Genomic DNA, 21,495 nt, shown 5'->3' with positions numbered 1-21,495 from the left:
TGTACAGTTATTATTCTTGACACGAATGAGGATAACGTATTTAGAACAGAAAGAAAAAAAAAACAACGAATATCGCGCGGGCGTTGCAGCCACCTTAAAACGAGCCTGCTAAACTCGGGCGCTTTCTGAGAACGGCGACGGCGCGCGTAGGTATACACGAGGAAGAGATCGCGACTTATAAAAGTCATTAATTTTCTCGGCGTTAATGACCTGCTCAAATTACACAAGAAACACGTCTTATATCTACTTCATAACTAAGGCGTGTCGCTTAAATTTCTCGCTCCCTTTGTCTCCCGGTGAAAGAAGAGCGCGACTGCGCCCGGAGGTATTATAAGGAAACCAGCGCGAGCCCCGAGGTGCGAAGTGCTGCCGGCTTCGTGCTTTATATATAGTTTCCCTTTAGAAAAATAGATATGAAAAATAAATAAAGGAAGGCCTGAATATACAGGGTGCAATTAAGGAACCTTCGCTGTTTTAAGATCTCACTCCAGCTGCGTTGCTGCACGGGGCGAATTCGTTACGGCTTTCATTAACTCTGGCTGCAGGGCACGTTTTGTTCTAATAAGTACTTCACGCCGCAGGAAAGTGGGGCCCACAAAGTCGCACAAGCTTTGCCGGCGTGCACGAGAGACACGGCGGCGGGGGAACGGCTGGCAAGCGTTCTATATGTTCTCGTACGTTGTTCAGGAAAATTCCCCATTGTTTCATATCGGGCGCGTATACTGCGACGAGAATGGAAAGAATAGGTGGACATGAATGGCTCATAAAGTGGCTTTCGTTCGTGGCTCGCTCTCAAAGCCTCACGCTAACCAGGACGCTCGACTATAGCCGCGACCTAATTTTGTACATAGAGACCGATTAATTAACGAAACGACACGCCGGTGCTTATCGTGAAGCGAAATAGTCGAGAAGCGAAAAAGCCAATTGAGAGTTTCCACTGTATACGGTGCACTTTCTAGCGCAGTCGTTTAACCATCGTGCGAAGACATATACTGATAGCTTCATGGCGGTATTCAGCGATGACTTCTTTGAGATAATGTTCCGCTGAAGTTTCTTCGAAACATTGTTACACTGAATGACTTTCCTTATCGAAGTATAGGAGGTTATGTGCGGCACCGGGGATTAGTGAGTGCCTATACACCTTTGGTATACGCCAGCCTGCTGAATAACACATAGCACAATTGCACGTCGCACGCCGAATCCTGCATATACGATCGGCTCCTAAAGGTTTCGTCAAGCTGGAGGGGGGGGGGGCAGAAAACAGTGTGAGCGCACAGGACAATGGATCGTGTGAATATTTCATTGCCCGAGTCATCCTACATTAAGGCATCCATTTTTGTTTCACAGAACTGTTTATAGACTATGGCATTAGCGTCAATCTTGGCCTTCCTATACCTTCGAAGAGTCGGGGGTTTTACACACGGACTCCGCTATACACAACTCTGAAGTGCTTGCTGCGACGTGTGCGTCGAGGGCTGCAAACTGTAATTTCGCCATTAGCGTCCGCGCATGCGTGTATATGGGTATGTTGTTTCCAGCTACGGGAATTCAAGGAGAGAGAAAATTAAGCAAAGGAGCTAATTCAGCGGCTAGCGCGTTCGCTAACTTTTTTCACGTTTAAAAGCCTCGAATTAACGGCTCGATGCGCGCATCTGTTCGGGATGCCTCGAGGACTCGACGCTGAGAAAGCACGGACGAAAGAGAGCGTGCCACGTGGACTGACCCACATTTTTGCTTTCCATGCCGCGCCCCGTAAGTGCTTCTGAAAACCTTTCTGTAACAGGCTCTTAGCACGAGTACGCACTGAAATAAAACTTGCAATACGGGACCTCGCGTGTCCTTCACTTGGCTCTATACCCATGACTGGAGGCTTGCAGGCAGTTAAATAGGGAGTTTTACGCCCTAAGCGCCAGTGAAAGGAACGGGCCATTAACACGAGCTTGCGCTAAACACGGCAGAACATCTTGTAAGCGAAATTCTCGCTGCCGGCAAGTGTTGGGAGGATAAAAGAAGAAAACCCTCTAACACACAAAAACTTCTTTATGTTCTGCTGCTATTCGTCGCCAACCCCCCCCCCCCCCCCCCCCCCCCTGCCTTTCTATAAAGCTGACCGGAACATTCAGTGCTTCTTGTGAACTTGCCCTCCTAACTCCACAGTTCACGATTCTCATTTTTTATTTTTCCGCGAGTGGATGGCCATGTCCGGCACGACGGCGTAGTGCTGGCGAAAAGGTGCGAACCAAAACTGCAGTTACTTCTCTGAATGTAGACACGACAGTCAGCTTCGTATTCATCCATATAGCGCCGTAAACTGAAAACGAAGGTGTTTCTGTAGGAAAGCGTGTCAGGTACTAAATGCGAGCCGGTGGAGTTCTTAAAAGGGATGACATGCATGTCCAGCCGAAAGAAAGACGGTCAGCGTTGGGGACAAGCAACAAAAGGTTAACGCGTTGTCATCGCACGATCGCCAGAGTGCATGTGAAATCTTTTCGGCGTGCATAACAAACGTTCGCAAAGCGCAATCGATTGTCTTAGTTTGACGACGCAATTGATGGACGGCCTCGATATACATGTGCCAAATGTGCGAATGCATAGTGACAAGTTTAACATCGCGAGGAAATGGTGATGGTTGTGTATAGAGTCTAAGACGCCTATATATACGCCCGAGTTAACAGAAGAAAACTTTGGATTGCTACTGGTATTATCTTTTCTTTTTAACTTATACCTTCTGTTCGTCGAACGCTAGTCCATACACATGTATATACTGGTGCAATATTGCCTTTCAGCAAGGCGAGTGCTACAGGATGTAACATTAAGGTGCTATGTACTGCAAGCATAGCAGTAATAGCGAGCTGCAACGGGATATATACTGTCGGTATTCTAGTTACTGAAGCTGCAGGGGTCTGATTGCTTCTTCTCGTTCCCTTTTCTCTTTCATTTTTTTTTTACTTTGATGTGAGCATGACTATGCGAATGGTGGCTGCCTTAAGTGATAATGTCACTGACAATAACCATCGCAGTTCGCAGACATATAAGTGGTGAATCAAACCGCACCAATTATCACAAGCTGGCGCACCCAAAAACTTACGAAAAAGAAATAAAAGGGGGCGGAACTCTATACAGTTAGATATAGAATGTTCCGTAAGGGATACTTCATGACGTGCAAATATACAATGCTTAGTTTACGAGCCAACGAGCGTGCTAGCGCCTAAGAAAACTCAGACCAGCTGATACAGCCGGCGTACACTGCAGCATTATTTTACCATGTTGTTCACCGTTCGGGAAATTAAAACGAGACGAACAACGCAAAAGCATGATGACTCTCGCGGGCGTCGGTGTCGCGCTCCTCATCCGGGATGGCCGTTCCGAAGTGGGCCACTTGTCCGAACAACGGGCCGCAAAGTGGAAAACAGGGACGGATACATGGAGACAGATGGGGCCGGGGCAGCGGACGTGGAGAACAAAGGATGCTCTACAGAAAGACTTAACTCGGCGCTCGTGTCGAAGCGCGCGCACCGGCACCGGTCCACATTTAATTGCCCGCCAAAATTGCGCGCCCTTCCGGCGAGCTGCCAAGTTACTGTAGTACTGTACTACTACGCTGGGCTCCCTGCTCTGGCCTCTGGCCCCGTGCTCGGGCTACCGCTTCTTTTTCCTTTCGCCGCGATGGCGCGCGGTCGTTAGGAAAGGTTGCTAGCATCTCGTTTAGGGCAGTGCTTCGTGAACGTATACGTAATGTCTTCGTGTGCTACTCTCTCTCTCTCTCTTTCTTTCGCGCTGATCTTTATGGCGATCACGAGAGGGCAAGATGACGCTGAAGACGCCACCGAGAGACAGAGAGAGAGAGAGAGGGACACACCTTGTCGTGACGGTAAGGATAAGGTGGTAAAGATGGCGCTTTACGCCTCTTGGAAGGAGGAGGGCAGAGAGATATAGCAAGAGGAGGAGGAGGAGCAGGAGGAAGCAGTTCACGGTTGAGATTTCGCAATTTGTCGTCTCTAATCATTGCGTGACTATACGGAGGGAAATAAATTGTCGCGGCGTGTACAACAGACACTATAGCATACGGGCCCCATCCAGAGGAGGGCCGGAGGTTACGGCTTGGAAAGAGCTATGATTGCCCACGCAGTGCGGCGAGGGAGAGCGACCGTCGCGTTTCGTTGTTCGAGAGGCGCCTCTGCGCCCGCTCGCGCGTTGACCTTGCCCCACAGAGGGGACACGCGACGAGACACGCGAGAGAATTAAAGCGGCGCGCCGCATCTCCGCTAACTTGCCCGCGGCAAAGTGCACTTTGGCGTGTGTGTGTGCGCGCGGCTTCTTCTTCTTCTACCGCTCTCGTTGGTCGCGGCACGAATGCGGCGACGTGCGAGGATGACGCTTTTGTGTCGTGCCGTGCTTGTGGCGACGGAATGAGGCTCGACAAGCTGCGGTCGCAAGTCAGGCGCGCCATTACGGCGCCTCGATTCGACGTGCGGCAACGCAGGTAGCTGTAAAACGATTGTACGTGCCCTCTTTGTCTCGTGTTCTGTCGCCTGTGGCGGCGTTACTTGATTTGTTTGACGTAGGAATGGTACTCTTAATAATAATAAAAGAATCAATGGAGATTTAGCGGTAAGTGCGAGAGGAATGCGTCTGCATTACGTCACACCCCGTTTGAGGTCCCGTATCCACGGATTAAACCGCGTTCACCGCATTGCGAAGTGTTGTTCTGGAGCAGCTCACTCGACACTCGTCCTGCCTCTTCGAGCAGTGAAGTGACGGTGGATCAGTGAGTGGAAACACACACACACACACACACACACACACACACACACACACACACACACACACACACACACACACACACACACACACACGCACACGCACACGCACACGCACACGCACACGCACACGCACACGCACACACACACACACACACACACGCGCGCGCGCACATATGCATTTTTTTCACTTTGGCACTCCTAATGCTAGTGCAACAATAATGAAAGAAGTGATACTGAAACATTTTTGGCAAAATTTTTTTTCATGTTTGTTGCCATGAAGCTGAAGAAACTCGTAGTGGATTATCTATCCAAGGTCTTGTGACCTGGTAACGTCGATTGGAAGAATACTAACAGCTAGCATTCGTAAGCTCACAACCCGTCACTTGACAAGTCAGACGCAGACGCAGTAAACTTTAGACAGAAAACCTAGAGCTTCCCCGCTTACTGACCTTAAATGTAGGTGGTAGCAAGTAAAATGATACTAAACGTCCTTTGCATAGCCTCATGGTGTGTACGCTTAGTGCCTCCTGGCGGCTGCTTAATACTCTAAGGAACTGAGTACGTAGTTCATGCATATTATAAGACAGATCATTATACTACGTATAGTATGGTTCTAGGTCATCACACTCATGTTGTTGCTCGATGACTTAGGAAAATGTCTTTGTGAGTGATCATCCGGAGCTGAATTAAGAATGGTTTTCTGCTTTATAGAAACTGACAATTAGGCCGCCTCAAGTAAGTGTCATCTGGTTGCCCATACGCATTCATCACTTTGGTAACCCTATAATTCGTGATGATCTTTCTGAAGCAGATGTCTCAGTAGATGTGAGGCCCAATTGTTCGTCAACCACAAATGTAGAACTCGGCCACCGAACCTACAATTATTTTCTTGTGCGTAAATTCGTGTTCCGATCACATATCATTTTAACCTGGATTACGATAAACCCAGGTATACGCATGGAAACACGCGTGAAAGGGGCAATTTTCTGGAAGATCGCAGAAAAGTAGTACGTGCAGAGAAAAGAAATGATGACACAGGCATGGTTGTAGCGCCCCGCTTGCTCGAAGCAGGACGAACTTGGGTTGTACCAGGGCGCAGAGAAACACCGCGCAGGTGACGCCAGATGCGCAGGGAGAAACGGTTCGCGCTCCTCTCTGTCTGTCTAACGACGGCGTATATTCGCTGGTCGGCGAACATGAATCTGGATTCCTCGTTTGCTTTCTTTTTCGTCCAAAGGCCACATACACTTTTCGGAGGGTGAAGTGGGGCATTATCCTTAAATGTTGTTTTGTTAACTGACGCGAACCCCGAGACGGTTTTTATTACGCGTTGAAACAAATCGCCTTCCTTGTGTCTGACCACCCTGCAGAGGTAGCCACCAGCACATTTTTTGTTTGCCGCAACAATTTCGTCGTTTTAATTTTAACGGCCGGCCGGAACAAACCCATATATAGTGTGCTGTATACACCGACAATTACAAAGCGAAACGGCACAAGAAGCCGCCCCCTTCGTTCGTTTAGACAACTGTATAGCTGTGCCTCCCCCCATCCCCCTTCTCAGATGCACGCGCAAAAAAAAAAAAGTAAGCAGCAAGGTGGGTGGCAGCATTTCCCACCGTGTCCTCTGGACACCCCCGTGTCGGGAGGAAGTCGTACACTCCTCACGTAGGCCTGCACGTGGTGTCTATAAGCGCCAGCTCGGGCCCTGCTGGCTGCACTTTTCACGCTCTCGCGTTTGCTTTATACACGCAGGGCATCTTGCCACCCTCGGATTGTGCGTTGTTAAATTAAGGGCCATAACCATAAAGCATGCTGCCGGCACGCACTGGCCAGCGGCAGCACATTGTATATGGGTTCGAAACGCGTCTAAAATAGCTGCCGCGTGTATGCGCGCTTCTTAATAAAAGCCGAGGCGTACGAATTAAGTGTCCCTCTCTCTCTGCATGGCATTGTCGACTCGTGCGTGAGCATGCATGGGTGATTCGAAATGGGTGCCCCCCGGCGGACTGACGGACGGACGGGCGCACTTCTTGTACGACTCCACATGGGATCGCCCATTCGCGCCTTTACGACGCCGCTTCGCGAGTCGGAAGGCAGCTCGGCAGGGTTGCTCTAATTGCCGGTGCGGTTGGCGTGTCCTCTCCGTAACGGCGCTAATTTCAATGCCATTGAGCTCAGCGCGTGCTCTCGGCTAACTCGCGAGAGAAACACAATCCTCCCATTATACTCGACTTATACCTTGCACACGCAAGGTTTTCCCGTTTTTTGAAGCGAGCACGTGTGGTTACTCTTTTTTGCGCCTCGAACAAGGGTTCGTAATTTCGGGAGCATAGCGTGTGACGTTGCTATAGAGACACGCACGTTTTCCAAAAGCGTCTTCCTGCTTCCGGTTTCGTTAAACGTTCGCTCGCACGTTTAAATGGTGTATTGTACTTAAAGGAGGAGCGTATTCTTCAAACAGAATGCTCTATCTGTATCGTCGTCTGTAGTGTCTGCGAGCCAGGACGTTGTTTCTCTAGCTCAGCTGTTTTCTCCTTATTTCTGTGTACATCTTCGGAGAGCCGGCATGGTTCGTGGCGCGGATGCAAGTTGACGTCCCTGTGCCTCTGCCGGGAAGGGCGACTTCAGCGGCGGCTGCGTCTAGGAAGAGGACCGGCCTCCAGAGCGACACCGATGGCGATGACACCAGCGTCTACTCGCACAGCAGTGAGGACTTCGCTGATGACGCCTTCGAGCTTGTGCGGAATGGCAAGGCGAAACGAAGACACACCACCAGGGCATCCATGTCTTCGAGCATGCCAACGGTAGGACCAACTCAAAATACCGCAGTCAGTACGATTTTATTTGTACCAGAACTCACTACCGACAACCTGAGGCGACTCAACAGACAGTCCGTGTCGGTGCAACTTGAAACGGTGGCGCCAAATCAGATAACAGACTTTAGAGTCAACACACGAAAAAAATGTGTTGGCTATCGACGTGACACATGAGACTGCGCTGAGAAATTTGACTGAAGTTACAGAACTAGGTGGCGTTAAGCTCCGCTCGTACATCCCCCTGAACAATGGTTCCATTACTGGTGTCATCTACGACGTGGAGGTCTCCATCTCCAGCGCTGACTTGCTGATTCTAGTGAAGCCTGCCGTTGATGGCGTCGCCATAAGACATGTGTATCGCCTCGGCACATCCCGCTGTGTGAAAATTATATTCAAGGGCCAGACTCTCCCTTCGCACGTCAAAGTGGGCCAGTTCAGACACCCTGTGCGACCATTCATCCCAAGGCCACTGCAATGCCGCAATTGTATGAGGCTGGGACACGTGAACGCCGCGTGCGAGAACACGAGAGTTAGCTCACGCTGCAGCGAGCCCCATGCTGCAGACTCTTGCGCAGCCACGGTTCTCAAATGCACCAATTGCCTTGGGTCCCATGATGCTTCCTCGAAGGACTGCCCCAAAATGAAGAAGAAAAAGGCGATCTTGAAGCAGATGGCGAGAGACCATTCGTCTCGTTGGGAAGCTGTTGCGGCCGTTAGAAAGTGACGCTCCCGACGCCGTCGGACTTCAAAGCACGCTGATGCCTCTGTGAAGAGTACGCCCTATCCAACAACACCTCCTCCTTTGCCCCCTAGGCATGGGGCAGTTCAATCTAAATATGACAAGGTCATGGCGGAGAACAATACAACTTGGTCTTCACTACTAAAGCAACAGCCAAAGCCAGAACAACAGCGGAAGTCACAACCGAAGCCACATCTGATGCCACAGTCGGTGGCACAGCCGCTGCCACAGCCGATGCCACAGCCGGAGCCGGATCCACGTCAAGTGGTACAGCTGCGCACAGCTGTAGAGTGCACAGCGCGGGTTCGTGACAAATTGCCCGAAGAAGACCAGCAAGTGGTTATGATGCTCCGGTTTCCCCCCTGATGAATAGTTTTCGAATGCTCTTAAATAACCTCCACACTGCGTCAGCGCGAAGTGAAATGCAAGTACTGGATGCTCTCAATTCAGTACTTGCTACTCTTGAGTAAGCATCATGGCTCATCTGCATATTCGCACTGAAGTCAGAACGGCTGGGGTTTGGCTTAAAAATATACTGCCACGCACTGGAACGGACTGCTGACGCCCACCGTCTCCTTGATCTTCGCTGCGGACTTCAACGTGCATCACCAGCTATGAAGCACCAATTAAGGTTAGCTTCAGACAGCAGAATGACGGCAGCCTGACGTATCAACAGAGCACTTGCTCTGACTTGACTGATTTCCAGGCCCTTTGCTGCGTGCACAGACAGTGTTCCCTCTATCCCGCTCTCCTCTTTCTGTTCCCATTTCCCTTCCGCCAGTGTAGGGTAGCAAACCGGACGCTCGTCTGGTTGACCTCCCTGCCTTTCCTCTCTTTGCTATCTCCCTCTCTATCTGTATCATCTTCGAGATATTCGAATGAGCATAATTTATCTGTTTCTATAACTAGGCACCATAAGAATGTGCAGCGTGAGTACTTGTTAACTTTTCCAAGAATTAAAAATTAAATTACGTGGGTTTACGTGCCAAAACCACTTTGTGATTATGAGGCACTCCGTAGTGGGGGACTCCGGAAATTTGGACCACCTGGGGTTCATTAACGTGCACCTAAATCTAAGTACACGGGTGTTTTTTGCGCCCATCGAAATGCGTCTGCCGTGGCCGAGATCCGATCCCGCGACCTCGTTCTTAGCAGCCCAACACCATAGTCACTAAGCAACCACGGCGGGTATTTCCAAGGATTGGGAATCTCAGGTAGATAAATGTGCTGTCCCGTCTGTTGTATCTATGTTATGTGCTATGGTGTGTGCCTTGTATAGGAAGGCTTGAGTCTTTTAGATAGAAGTGCTCGCATTCTTTCTTTTCGGTGCCTGCTCACATATCCAGGATGTGAATACGTTGAGTTGAATTGAATTAAGGGCGAATTTCCTGTTCAAGGCGATCACAGTAAGCCTGCAGAGCATTTTTACATCGACAGCTGATGTAGTTTGCAGACGGGACAAAAGAAGGTAGATACAACAAAAGTACCGAGCGCTTGCCCTTTAGCGTTTGCCTTGTGTCTGTAATTTCTTTTTGTCGCGTGTATGGTGTGCGCTTGTAAACCTGCAAGTTTCTTCCATCTAAGATACGCGCTGGTTGAATCTGTAAGTATGAACGAACTATCCCGGCACTATATTCTATTGCGCTGATTTTGGACTGTCAAACAGGCATCGCAATAGGTCATGACCTCGATAAACATAGGCGTACCTCAGTGGGCTAGAGGATATGTCAACGTTATCGCTTATGACAGCAACCGACATGAGATTGCGCAACAAAGTTATAAAATCACGTTTTCTTGGGGAAGAAGAAGAAGTTTGGTTCGACACAGTCGCACTGCTCTATCGCTCCCTAGTGTTTTGAATTTTTTCGACGTTTTGTCAAACAGATTTGTCGAAGACGTCGGACGACTCGCCAAGGTACCTTCCCTACCGGAGGCCGGGGGGGCCCTCGCCTCCCGTCGCTTCGATAGGAGCCTGCAGAAGAGCCCGATCTGGTAGCGGCGAGAGCACCGTCATGACTACGCCTGACCTGACACCGGGCCAGAGGCCACCGACTGACCCTGAGAGCAACCGTGACTGTAAGCGATACAAGGCTACAGAAACAGACGACGAGTCTACGCTTATTGACGATTGTGACATAGCTGACATCACAGATCTGGACGATGAAGGCTTCAGGCTTGTGCGTCACCGCAAGAAGAGGACCGTCGGAATCCCAGTGATTGTTACGCCTGCCACAGAAGGAGCCGACCTGAAAAAAGTAAATCCCATTGTTCTGTCTACTGAAATCGAAAAAATTCTTGGCGCATCGCCAGTTAGGAGCCGATTTACTGCTCAAGGAGCCCTGCTTCTAGATGTACAGACAGAGGAGCATGTGAATTCCCTTCTCAGCTGCAAGTCAATCTCAGGGACTGCAATCTCAGCACGAGTGCCCAATTCGTACCTACAAAACACGTGCATTATTAGAGGAGTACCGAAGTGGTACACCGACGAGGAACTGTTGCTATACCTAAAACCACAAGGTGTTTACCATGCAAGGAGAGTCACGCGACGCGTTCAAATTTCCGAATCCGATTGGGAGTCCAGGCGAACCAGCTCCGTGGTTCTTACGTTCGCTCCAAATAAAGACCGCCCAGAGAAGATCAACTTGGGCTTCACAAGACACGAGACCATCGACTACGTTGAGACACCACCTCGGTGCTTCAAGTGTCAGCGCTATGGACATGTGGCCAAGTACTGCCGTGGTGAGCAGCGGTGCAAGAGATGTGGAGGACCGCACGATTTCAAAACATGCGCGTGCAGCGAGAACTTTCTATGTGCAAACTGTAATGGTGGTCATCCAGCTAGTTATAGCAAGTGTCCTACGCGGGCAGCGGCAATAAAGCGTAAGAAAACGTTTATCTTGGGGCCAACAAGAAACGATGAGAGAAATACAACAAAGAAAAAGACAGAAAGTCACAGAGAGTCAGACGAAATCAAATGGAGCTCAAAGAGTGAAACTGATTTTCCAAGCCTGAAGCCTTCTCCAGGAATCCAGGACACAGTGGTGCCATCGCGCAGCGGACCGGCTAAAGCAGTCAAATCAATGAACAGAGGCCCCGTAGACGAGAAGACTGCTGAACAACCGGAACAGCGAAGCTATGTGTCTGTACTGCAGCGACCCCAATCGCGTTGCGAAGAAAACACACCACAGGAGGACTGTCAGCAGGTGCTACGTGCTCTCTTCAAGGCCTTGCGATCACACATAGAGAAGATGCCGGCGAGCTCGATGAAGGAAATGCTCGAAGGATTCCTGGCGCTCGAGTCAGTGATTCTAAGCCCCGCCTCTTTTTAAAGCACCTAGCAATATGGATGCGGTCAGGATACAATGTTCACCATCTCGTCCACAGGTGCCACTGATTATGCAATGGAACTGTGCGGGTCTTGCGTGCCATTTACCTGAACTGTCGCTTTTCTTACGCAACATGCCTGTCCCAATATTGGCCCTGTCCGAAGCTGGTCTTCCAAGTTCCAGATCAATTGCTCGTTATGTCGCACATGGAAACAAAAGTATTCCGACATTTCCGAACGGAAGCGCCATGCTATATGTGAGACGTGAAATACCACATTACGTTCTACCAGTACAAGGCCTTTGCAGCAGTGCTTTGGAAGTCACTGCTGTACAAGTGCGGCTGGGAAACCGAAGCCTCAGCGTGGCCTCCGTGTGAGCTCTCGCCTGAAGGTATCGATGGGAGAAATTATAAGAGACCTCTGCAGCCGCTGCCCAGCTCCGAGGATTATATGTGGGGACTTCAACGCGCACCATACTCTCTGGGGCGACAAGGCGACTGATGCACGTGGAAAGCAAATTGTTAGTGCTTTAAACATCGAGGGTCTCTGTGTGGCAAATGACAAACAGCCAACGTTTTTTCGACCACCGGCCTCTTACAGTGTCATTGACTTGACGTTACACTCAACGAACATCCTCGCATCTTCAACGACTAGTAAAGATAGAATGGGCAGTGATCATTTTCCTGTCTTCGTTAACATTGCTGGATATAGAACCAACGGCCGAAGATCCTGTCCTGTGACGCATTGGGATACGTACAGGGACGGCCTAAGCGAATCATCTGGAGACCTGTTCGCGGACATGCTACGTAGCAAGAGATTGGCTACCGCTGAGCTGAAGCTACCCGATCACTTCCCCGCTCCGGATCTAAAGCTCAAAAATCTATGCGCTGCCCATAGAAGAGCGGAACGGAGGCTGATGAGGACGAAGGGCGACCCACCAATGAAGACTATATATAACAGGATTAACGCAGTTATTCGACGTTATACAAGGAAACTAAGAAGAGATCAATGGGCATCATTTTGTGCAAGCCTATCGGTCTTCACGCCAGTTCCAAGGATATGGTGGGTCGTTAATAACCTTGCTGGAAACTTTCGACCAAACAAGCCATTTGAAGCCCTAGCATTGAAGTTAGGCAAGACACTCGCTTGTCTTGCGAATGCCTTCGCTGAAATATACTCTTCCGGCAGGTCAGCCGGCACAACCAACCCGCCTCCGCCGCTATCGTCGTCTCTAATGGATGCTCCTTTCACACTCAGAGAGCTGGAACTAGCTATGAGCAGCCTCCGACGTCGCTGTGCGGTGGGACCTGATCTTATCAGTAATCAGATGCTGACTAACGTACCGGTTGAGAGACGGCGTGATTTGCTGGCATTTTTTAACCAAGTCTGGGCCAGTGGGGCTATACCACATTTATGGAAGGTAGCATGGGTGGTACCGGTTCTGAAGCCTGGAAAGAATCCTGCAGCTCTGGACTCATACAGACCGGTATCACTGACCTCGTGTGCAGCGAAGCTAATGGAGAAGATGGCGTGCACAAGACTCACTTGGTATGTCGAGCAGGGTCGAAAACTCCCATCGTGCATGACTGGGTTTCGGCAGCGTCTAAGCGCTCAAGACAATGTGCTGGACCTGCTAAGCCACATAGAACATTACAGTGCGGATGGCCTGTCGACACTTGCTGTTTTCATGGATGTTTCTAAGGCTTACGACTACGTGTCTCAAGGAGCCATCATCAGCCAGTTACAAGTTATAGGCGTCACGGGTCATCTCCTGCGCTTCATACATACGTTCCTCAATGATCGTCGCATCAGAGTTCGTCTTGGCGACACTTTGAGTGATGCAATACGTATATTTCGCGGTGTGCCACAAGGGAGTGTTTTATCTCCCTTATTATTTAACATTGCCATGAGTAGCCTCCCAAGAGTACTAAACCATCGAACACCAGTGAAGATATCTATATATGCCGATGATATCTGTATATGGGTCTCCGGCTACCAGCATCGCCGCCTCGCACGAATAGCCCAAGGAGCAGTAAAAGCCATTCAGGGCCACTTGGCAACGATTGGATTATCACTATCAGCAGAGAAATCATCATTCGTACTATTTCCTGGAGTGAAAAGAAAATCTACACGCTTGACGCTGAATTTGGACGGATACCAGATTCGACAAGTCACCAACGTCCGATTTCTGGGCGTTACCTTAGACCACAGGCTACTCTGGCGCCGCGGTGTTGACCACGTTGTGGCGTCATCGTCACCCAGGCTACATGTGCTCAAGCGAGTCGCTGGCATACGCTGGGGCAACCACCCGACGTCGATGCTACGGCTACATACAGCGTTGGTTACGAGTCGAATCCTGTATCAGCTACCTCTGATGTCACCCTCAGACAGCCAATACGAGCGCTTAGAAGCCATCCACAGAAAAGGTATCCGGCTTTGTCTTGTAGTCCCTCAGCCAGCGTCAAACAAAAAAGTGCTCTACGAAGCTGAGTCACGCCCTCTACGACTTCAGGCTTCCCAGGCTCTGATGATCCAGCTACTACGATTGAGTGAGTCTACGCCCGGTAGAGCCCTCTTACGACGTATAGGTAACAGGCCGCGCTCACATTTTTATGCAGCATTGAACACGCTTCGCGTATTAGGATTGCGCTGCTCGAGACAGAGAGAAAGGATAGAACTACCCTGGACATTCGAGGACATCACATGCAACTTAAGTGTACCACGATTGCCATCAAAGAGCTGCATTCCATCTGCAGAAGCCAAGTCATTAGTCCTGGAACACCTGAGCACGACTTACGCGAATCACCTACAAGTATACACAGATGGCTCTGTCAAGGCAGACGAAGACCGCTGTGCAGCTGCATTCTACATTCCCTCTCTAAGATATACGTGGTCTGGCCGTCTGGACTCTATCGCCTCGTCGACAGTTGTGGAAGGCGTAGCAATAGCTTCTGCTCTGCGCAAACTAAAGACTTTGCCTCCGCAGAATGTGGTTGTCCTTACGGACTCAAAGGCCGCATTACAACAAGTATACCATGGTTTGCCATCCCTCAAGTTCCCACGCAAATCACTAGCCATCGTGAAAGAACTCTACAACAAAGGCTTCACAGTAAAGTTTCAGTGGATTCCATCTCACATTGGTATCTCAGGAAACGAAAAAGCTGATGCGCTTGCATACGCAGCGCTCTATCATCCTCCCAAAATCAAGGCTCCAAAGAGTAATCAAGTGCAAAAATCTGACATTCGAAATCACTTTGCGTCGCTTTGGGTTTCACCGCATATGCCCTGCGTAACCAAGAGATTGCACCGAGAGGAAGCCACACTTCTATATCGAATAAGGACAGGATCTGCTAATACACCGGCCTGGTTATTTAAAACGGGGCGAATCAATTCTCCGAACTGTACGGCATGCAACGAGACAGGAGACATTGAGCACTTTTTGTGGTCCTGCCAGCAATTCCAAGATGAAAGAGACACTCTCCTGAAGAATCTGCAAAACAAGGACCTTCCGCATGCGCGCCTGCAACACCTTATATTTCCCGAGGGATCAGTTATAGCGCGCAAAGAAACTTCACGTCTCCTCATCGATTTCTTAAGAGAGACTGGTTTGATGGACATATGGTGAAACCCTTCAGCGGTATTGTGCGAGACGCTCAGGCGGAGCAATTGCCGGCCTTGTTCGCCAGGCTAAACCCGCCTGTTGCTACAATTCACCACCACCACCACCACCACCACCACGTTTTCTTTGTGTGATGGGAATATTATGTTGATATATGAAAAAAAATGTTTTTTTTTTTCGTCAAAGAACGTATGTAAATTTGTACGCCTTGAACATAAACATACCCGTCCCTTCACGTGATAAAATGTGCTCGTGTGTCACGTAGATTTTTTTTTTTTTCGCGGAATAATTGGCACGTACTGTTTTGCGTTTATGCATCTCCGCTTCGACGGGACTTTCGACGGGACTTTGTGAAGTAGATCAACTTTCGTAAGAGAGTATATCCGACGGGATGCAGAAAACGTGACAGAGTCTTCGATTATGCTCATTATATTTCTACCAAGCTCAAGTTATTGAAGAAATTTGCATACTTTCTCACAGTGCTAGATTTTATAAATCTGTGACTCGTCCTTCTGAAATAACAGCAGTTGGATGAATGAATAATTCATTCGATGCTCTTTGCTTTACTGCAAGTGTGTAGTTGTGTTTCGCAACCGCTGCTTACAAAGCACATTCGCATATTACTTTTCAGGGAGGAACTGGCGATGAGGGTGGACCTGACGGAAGCGAGAGTTCAGGTCAGTGCAACATTTTTTTCCCTTCATTTTTTATTCTAATTTTACCTATACCGGGCCTTATCTTTACGTACACTTTCAGCGTAGACACTTGGATCAACGTTTGCAGGCGTACACGTCAACGGGTGCTTAAAGGAGTATACACTTACACCGATCTCTAAAGCTTCTTTTTGCGCTCTAATAGTTTTAATCAAGGTACAACATGTAAATGTCGTGAAGAGCATGAGCTGCTCAGACAGGCGATATGATTAATTATTTCATCGTCGCTCATTTCCGAGTGATGCTTCCAATTGTATTATACTTGCCGCAGGACGTGTCGGAAACGCTTGGTAAATGCAGATAGTGGCGCGAGGATTGTGGGACTTGTTCGCCAATAGGCTCTTCGGAGGGCACAGGGTGTGAATTCGCACTAATTCCCGTGATATCGAAACGTACAAGGAAAGGCAAAAGTGCCTAACCCCGCTCCGAAGTCTCGCCACCACGGACAACCTGTTTCCAGAGCTTCTGGATTGATCGCTGTTACATATATTTATTGCCGAAATTGCTAAACGCATTAATGTGTAAGCCTTCGTATACCCAACGCGGCAATCACTTAAAATGACATTGAAGTCTTCCCGTCGCAATGTGTTTTGATTAATTTCTTTCTTCTTTCTTTTGCGTAGGAGGTATTGCGGAACGTGCTCGTAATCGCACGAGTCGGGATAGAAAGTCCTCCTCAGTGTGTTCAGTAGAAAAGTGACAATTGCATTCGCACGAGTGTCAGCTTCGTTGAAACCCTGAATGACACCAAAGTGGTGTACTAAGCGAAAGCCCACGTGTCCGCTGCTGTCGGGCTGTAGGAACGCGGTTTTTGAAAACGGGCAGTGTGAAGCTCTGCAGTCGTATTCATGTACACGTCAACTATCAGCGCCCGCGAAATACACCGAGAGTGTGCAAGATTATGTAAAAAAGCAGACCTCTAATTTCTCCCTTTGCATTGGCGTGCTGCTAAAGAGAGTGTTAGGTGACACCGGGTGTTTCGTGTGGCTTTGACTTTTCCTAGCACAGGAAGAAGCCATGCTTTCTTTTTCTCGCCTTTTGAAGCTACATATAATGTGTTTATTCACCCGTTCAATTTTTTTTTTTTTAGTTATAAGCGCCGGAAATATGTGTCTCCGCATCAGATAGTCGCCTGCGTATAGATCTGAACGTATTCGCTGTAGCATCGGAAGCACAATGTCCAATTGATCGCTACCGACTGATCGCTACCGACTGTGATATCCGTGCCCTCCGACTCTCTTTTTCTCTCTCTACTTTCGTATTATGTTTCTACCTATACTCCTACCTTATCTACCAGTGTACGGCAGCAAGCCGGCTTATCTGTTCTGGCTTAACCTTCGTGCCTTTCTTATTTCCTTTGCTCTCTTTCTCTCTCCATAGCACCGGAGAATGCATGTGAGCTTGCACTTTAACGCCAGATTATTGCAAAACACAGTATTCAGTACAGTAACGTGAGTACGAAGTCCGCTGTGTTGTGCTTGTTGGCTGCCGAAAGCAGGCGCAGAAGCTTCTTTCTTCTTTTTTCCCCTCTCCTGCTTTTGCGAAAATTTGAAAGAAAAAAAAGAGTATTCCTAAAATATGTGTTCAAGAAGTCGACGTAAATGCGCGAAGTGTATTGCGAACTAAAGGAACAAAGAACGGGAGCCAGGAGGCCCCCCGAGGCAGGCGACCGTGGAGCCGAGGCCGCGCCGGCTCCCCCCTGCAGGCCTGTTTTGTTTCCTCGATTAATCTTCGCGCTGGATTCTTTTGACGAGGCCGGCAGCATGTAGTGGCTCGCCATAGCGAACTGCTATAGGCGCACGTAGTACGCCTGCGCAAGCTCGCGTGCACAGGCGCCGCCGCTGCCGCCGCAGGTTGTTCGCGAGAGGCAGGGGGGGGAGACCTCGTTAACGACATTTAATTACTCGTATAATGTTTGTACGGAAAACGCGAGACCGACGTATGCGAGCCGCACTTCAAAGCGGCACGCTCGTCCGTCGGACCGGGCGCTGTGCATGCGTGCACCCGCTGGTGTGTGCGTGAACAGGCCCTTAACGTCGGTGTTCCTCTCAGCTCGCGCGATATAGAGGAACAAGCTCAGCGGAGGACTGAGGGAACGAGGAGGGGGAAAGGGGGAGGGGTAAAAATACTTTATACGCGCTTCCGCTGTGTTCAAGTACAAAAAATTGGTCCTATAAAAGCTTCTCTTGCGTGCGCGGGTCACCCACGTGTGCGCGCCCCTCTCTTCTAAGTTCTTCCCCCTTCTGTCGCTTTTTCCGAACCTTCTTTCTTTCTTCTTCTGTTTACCTGGTAATGGGGAAGCAGTGAAGGGCAGAGAGCTGTGCGTATCTATACGTATACTTACCCAGGTGCGTTCAAGCGTGCGAAGCACCATCTCCGTTGTTACACAAACGATGTGGCGGTGGCGGTACGTGGCCCTCTATGTTGGGCTTGTATGTGCAAACTCTCGTCTCCACCGACTTGACTGCTCTTCTCCCCCCCCTGTGACCGCTCACACGCGCACTTTCCTTCAGCCTCGGTAGTTCCATCCCTCTCCCCTCCCCTTTCTAAGAGGCCCCAAAGCTGAGGACAACGTCATTACTATGCGTAGCGGGTATTGTGAGCTTCCGGCGGTTTCGCGCGCTCGTCTCTCGCGTCTCCCTCACGCCTTCCTGCTTGGTGTGGCCTGTTTTGTCTTCGCACTAAGCGGAAATAATTCAAGGTTGTCCATAGTGACCCGGGAGAAGAAGGTATACGGAAAGGATGTTATAGCAAACGTAGGGACTATGGGGGAACGGCGGATGTCAGAAGAGAGGAGAGGTATGAGAGAAGTAGGGAAGGACGTGGAGAAAGAGTCGAACTGGTAGGGATGGTGCGGGTTTATTTGCATGCATATGCGGGCTAGCAGGGGTGATGGACCGGAATATACCCGCTGAGATTTGCCGCTCTCGTCAGAAACCGTCCTCTCTCTTCTTTTTTTTTTTCAGCACCTTTTCCTCGCGACGTTACAGTATTGATAAAGGAAAGAAAGGAATGTTACCCAGGTTTGGAGCTTAAATCGTGCATGCAGTCGAATAGTAGTGTGCACCACTATCATAAGACTCGGTTGTGGTCCAGAGTTTCGTGTTAGCAGCCTTTAGCGCGGACGTCGTTTAGGCCTGCCGCTATAGCATTTCCTTTTTTGTTTCCTATGCGTAATGCATAACGGACCATTGACTAACCTTTCAAGCGTGATACAGAGCACTTGCATTTGTAATACCATAAGTGGTGCAGATAAAGAAAACGTACGTGATTGTCTCTCCAATGCCGCAGGAGGGCTGTCCACTATATCAATAATAAAGCAATTGTAAACGCTATATCTTCAACCACAGCGGATATAGCGTTCACACTCTGCTGCTGATTGAGACGGAAGATTAACCCAGAAGTCAGGGACCAGGAAACACATAAGCCTGTGAGGATAGTGATGCATGCATTTTGTAAGGAGGCGCTTAACATTAGCAATATTATCGACAAATCGCCTTCCGTTAACGGCTTACCTTTATATGCTACCATCCTTTTATGCGTTATTGCAAAGCACACTAAAAGAAAGTATCAGAAAACGTGCATTCTCCATGCTCCTATCTTCTTTTCACCGCCATTACTGCGGCTTCCGGAAAACATGCGAGACGCTGTGGAAAAACCAGCCGTGGCAGCTATTGCCAGATTATTGCACTATAGGGGTGGTGTATATATACAGCCACGCGCACACGGCGATTCGATCACGTACACTTTTCCCGTTCCACCCTGGGCTCACTGGCTCACCCACTCGCGCACGTACTGCAGCACCGAAGCATTATTTCTTTTGTTAACCAACTCACGCGCTCACCAATATCTCGAGCAATTAGGCGCGGCGCTAACTGGATCTTCGCTGCACGGGCCGCACCGAGGGGACTTCCTCCTCCAGTACTCGCTGTCGCAAGACCCAATTTGCTGGCGCCTGCTCTGCGCGAAGGCCGACATTCCCGCGTAGCCTTTTAATTCAATAGGCTTCTCGTGAAGGGTGTTTAAGTCACCGCGCGGCAGCCGCGCTCATCGGCGACCAATTTACATGACGATCGCGCATGTGTCTACGTGTTTATGCGGATGTCGGGCGCCCGCTGGCCTCCGTCGCATGATGTATGGCGGCGTTGTGCGGATAATAGACGTGCTCGCTTACGCGGTTCGGCCGATGCATGCGCTGCCGGCGTGCGCGTGTGTACGACGTCTCGGGCTCGCTTGCTCGCTTGCCTGCTATGTAGCCGCCTTCTCGAGCTATGCGCGGGGCGCGTTGCGCAAGGACCCCGTGGTACGTGTATGCCGAGACTATATATACGTCCCTTAATTAGATCATACGAGCGAACTTCGGCGTCTTCATTAAAAATGAGACAGGAGGCCGGACTCGGCGGAGCGGCTAAGGAACGCCCATGAACCGGCAGTCTGATAAATGCGTAGTAGCTCCTAAAAGAAAAAAAGAAAAGAAAACGCGAAGCATAAGAAGAAAAAAATGAAAAAAAATATCTTGGAAGGAGACCGTCGCGACGTGGTGCTGGTGACCGTCACATGCATGTTGTCTTAATGCAAGGTCGTAAATATTATCACGCGACAGAAAGGCGTCTCGGTCGCTACACCGGGAAAGAAAAAAAAGGGGGGAAAGCAAAATAAAGAAATCAAACTTTATACAGTGTCCTTGCGAGCGCGAGGCAGGATAAATTGCGGCGAAAATAACGCGGACACTTAATAGCATAACGATATTACCTGCTTGTAGCGTCGAAGTAAAAGAAAAAAAAAAAGAGAGAAAGATAGGCACAAATAATAACGCTACTATCTGGCTTAATTCTCGCCGTTTCTTTATAAATCCTTGCCCGCGCAAGGCATCTTTTCCTTTTTTTTTCTTTTTTTTATTGCGCACCTCTACGAGCGTTCCGCACAGCGCAGCACTCTTCGCAGACGGAGGGAAGCGCTCCTCCGATTACGCGGTAATTATAACAATTAGCTTGTCTAATCGTAGGTCTATCACGAACATCAATGGCCACACCAAATTAGCCCGAGCCACTTAAGAACTCTTGTCTCTACCTTCCTCGGCTCGCGCACCGCCATACTTCGGGAACGCCCCTGTCGAAACGAGATAAGAATGCCAGCGGAAGGTGCACGTTGGAAGAAGAGCGAGCGAAAGACGACGGGGCAGCCAAAAGAGACCACGTAGCCACATGTAAATAGGCGCGCTCAAGCAAGCAAGCAAGCAACCGCACAAGCAAGCAAGCAAGCAAGCAAGCAAGCAAGCTGTGCGTGGGTTGAGGACAAGGACGAATTCTGAGGGTAAAGGCACTGCTGCGACAGTGCGAAGTCGTTCGTTCGTTCGTTCGTCGTCCCCTATACATGGCTGCTCGAGGGCGGTCGGCGAAGGACGCTGTGAGGAGCAGGAAACGCAACACGCCGGCTGACTGCGAAGGACCGGCAACACGGCAGCCGCGGCGACGAAGGCCAAAGAACCGACTAACCACCGGCAATTATCAAATTACTGAG

At 49.6% G+C, this 21,495-nt stretch overlaps 1 protein-coding gene across 2 annotated transcripts in view; it reads left to right on the top strand.

Annotated features, from left to right (window-relative positions):
• Nucleotides 1-21,495, top strand: part of LOC126541297 (uncharacterized) — a 149,272-nt gene that overhangs the window by 108,400 nt on the left and 19,377 nt on the right. For both annotated transcript variants that reach the window (XM_050188018.2, XM_050188020.2), the window contains exon 3: nucleotides 15,894-15,939. In XM_050188018.2, the coding sequence (XP_050043975.1) occupies nucleotides 15,894-15,939 (46 nt within the window). The remainder of the gene's footprint in view (nucleotides 1-15,893; nucleotides 15,940-21,495) is intronic.

The sequence above is a fragment of the Dermacentor andersoni genome, chromosome 2 (assembly GCF_023375885.2).
Source record: "Dermacentor andersoni chromosome 2, qqDerAnde1_hic_scaffold, whole genome shotgun sequence".
Taxonomy (NCBI): Eukaryota; Metazoa; Arthropoda; class Arachnida; order Ixodida; family Ixodidae; genus Dermacentor; species Dermacentor andersoni.
The sequence above is the reverse complement of the archived record's forward strand: the minus strand, read 5'-3'. Positions and strand labels throughout refer to the sequence as shown.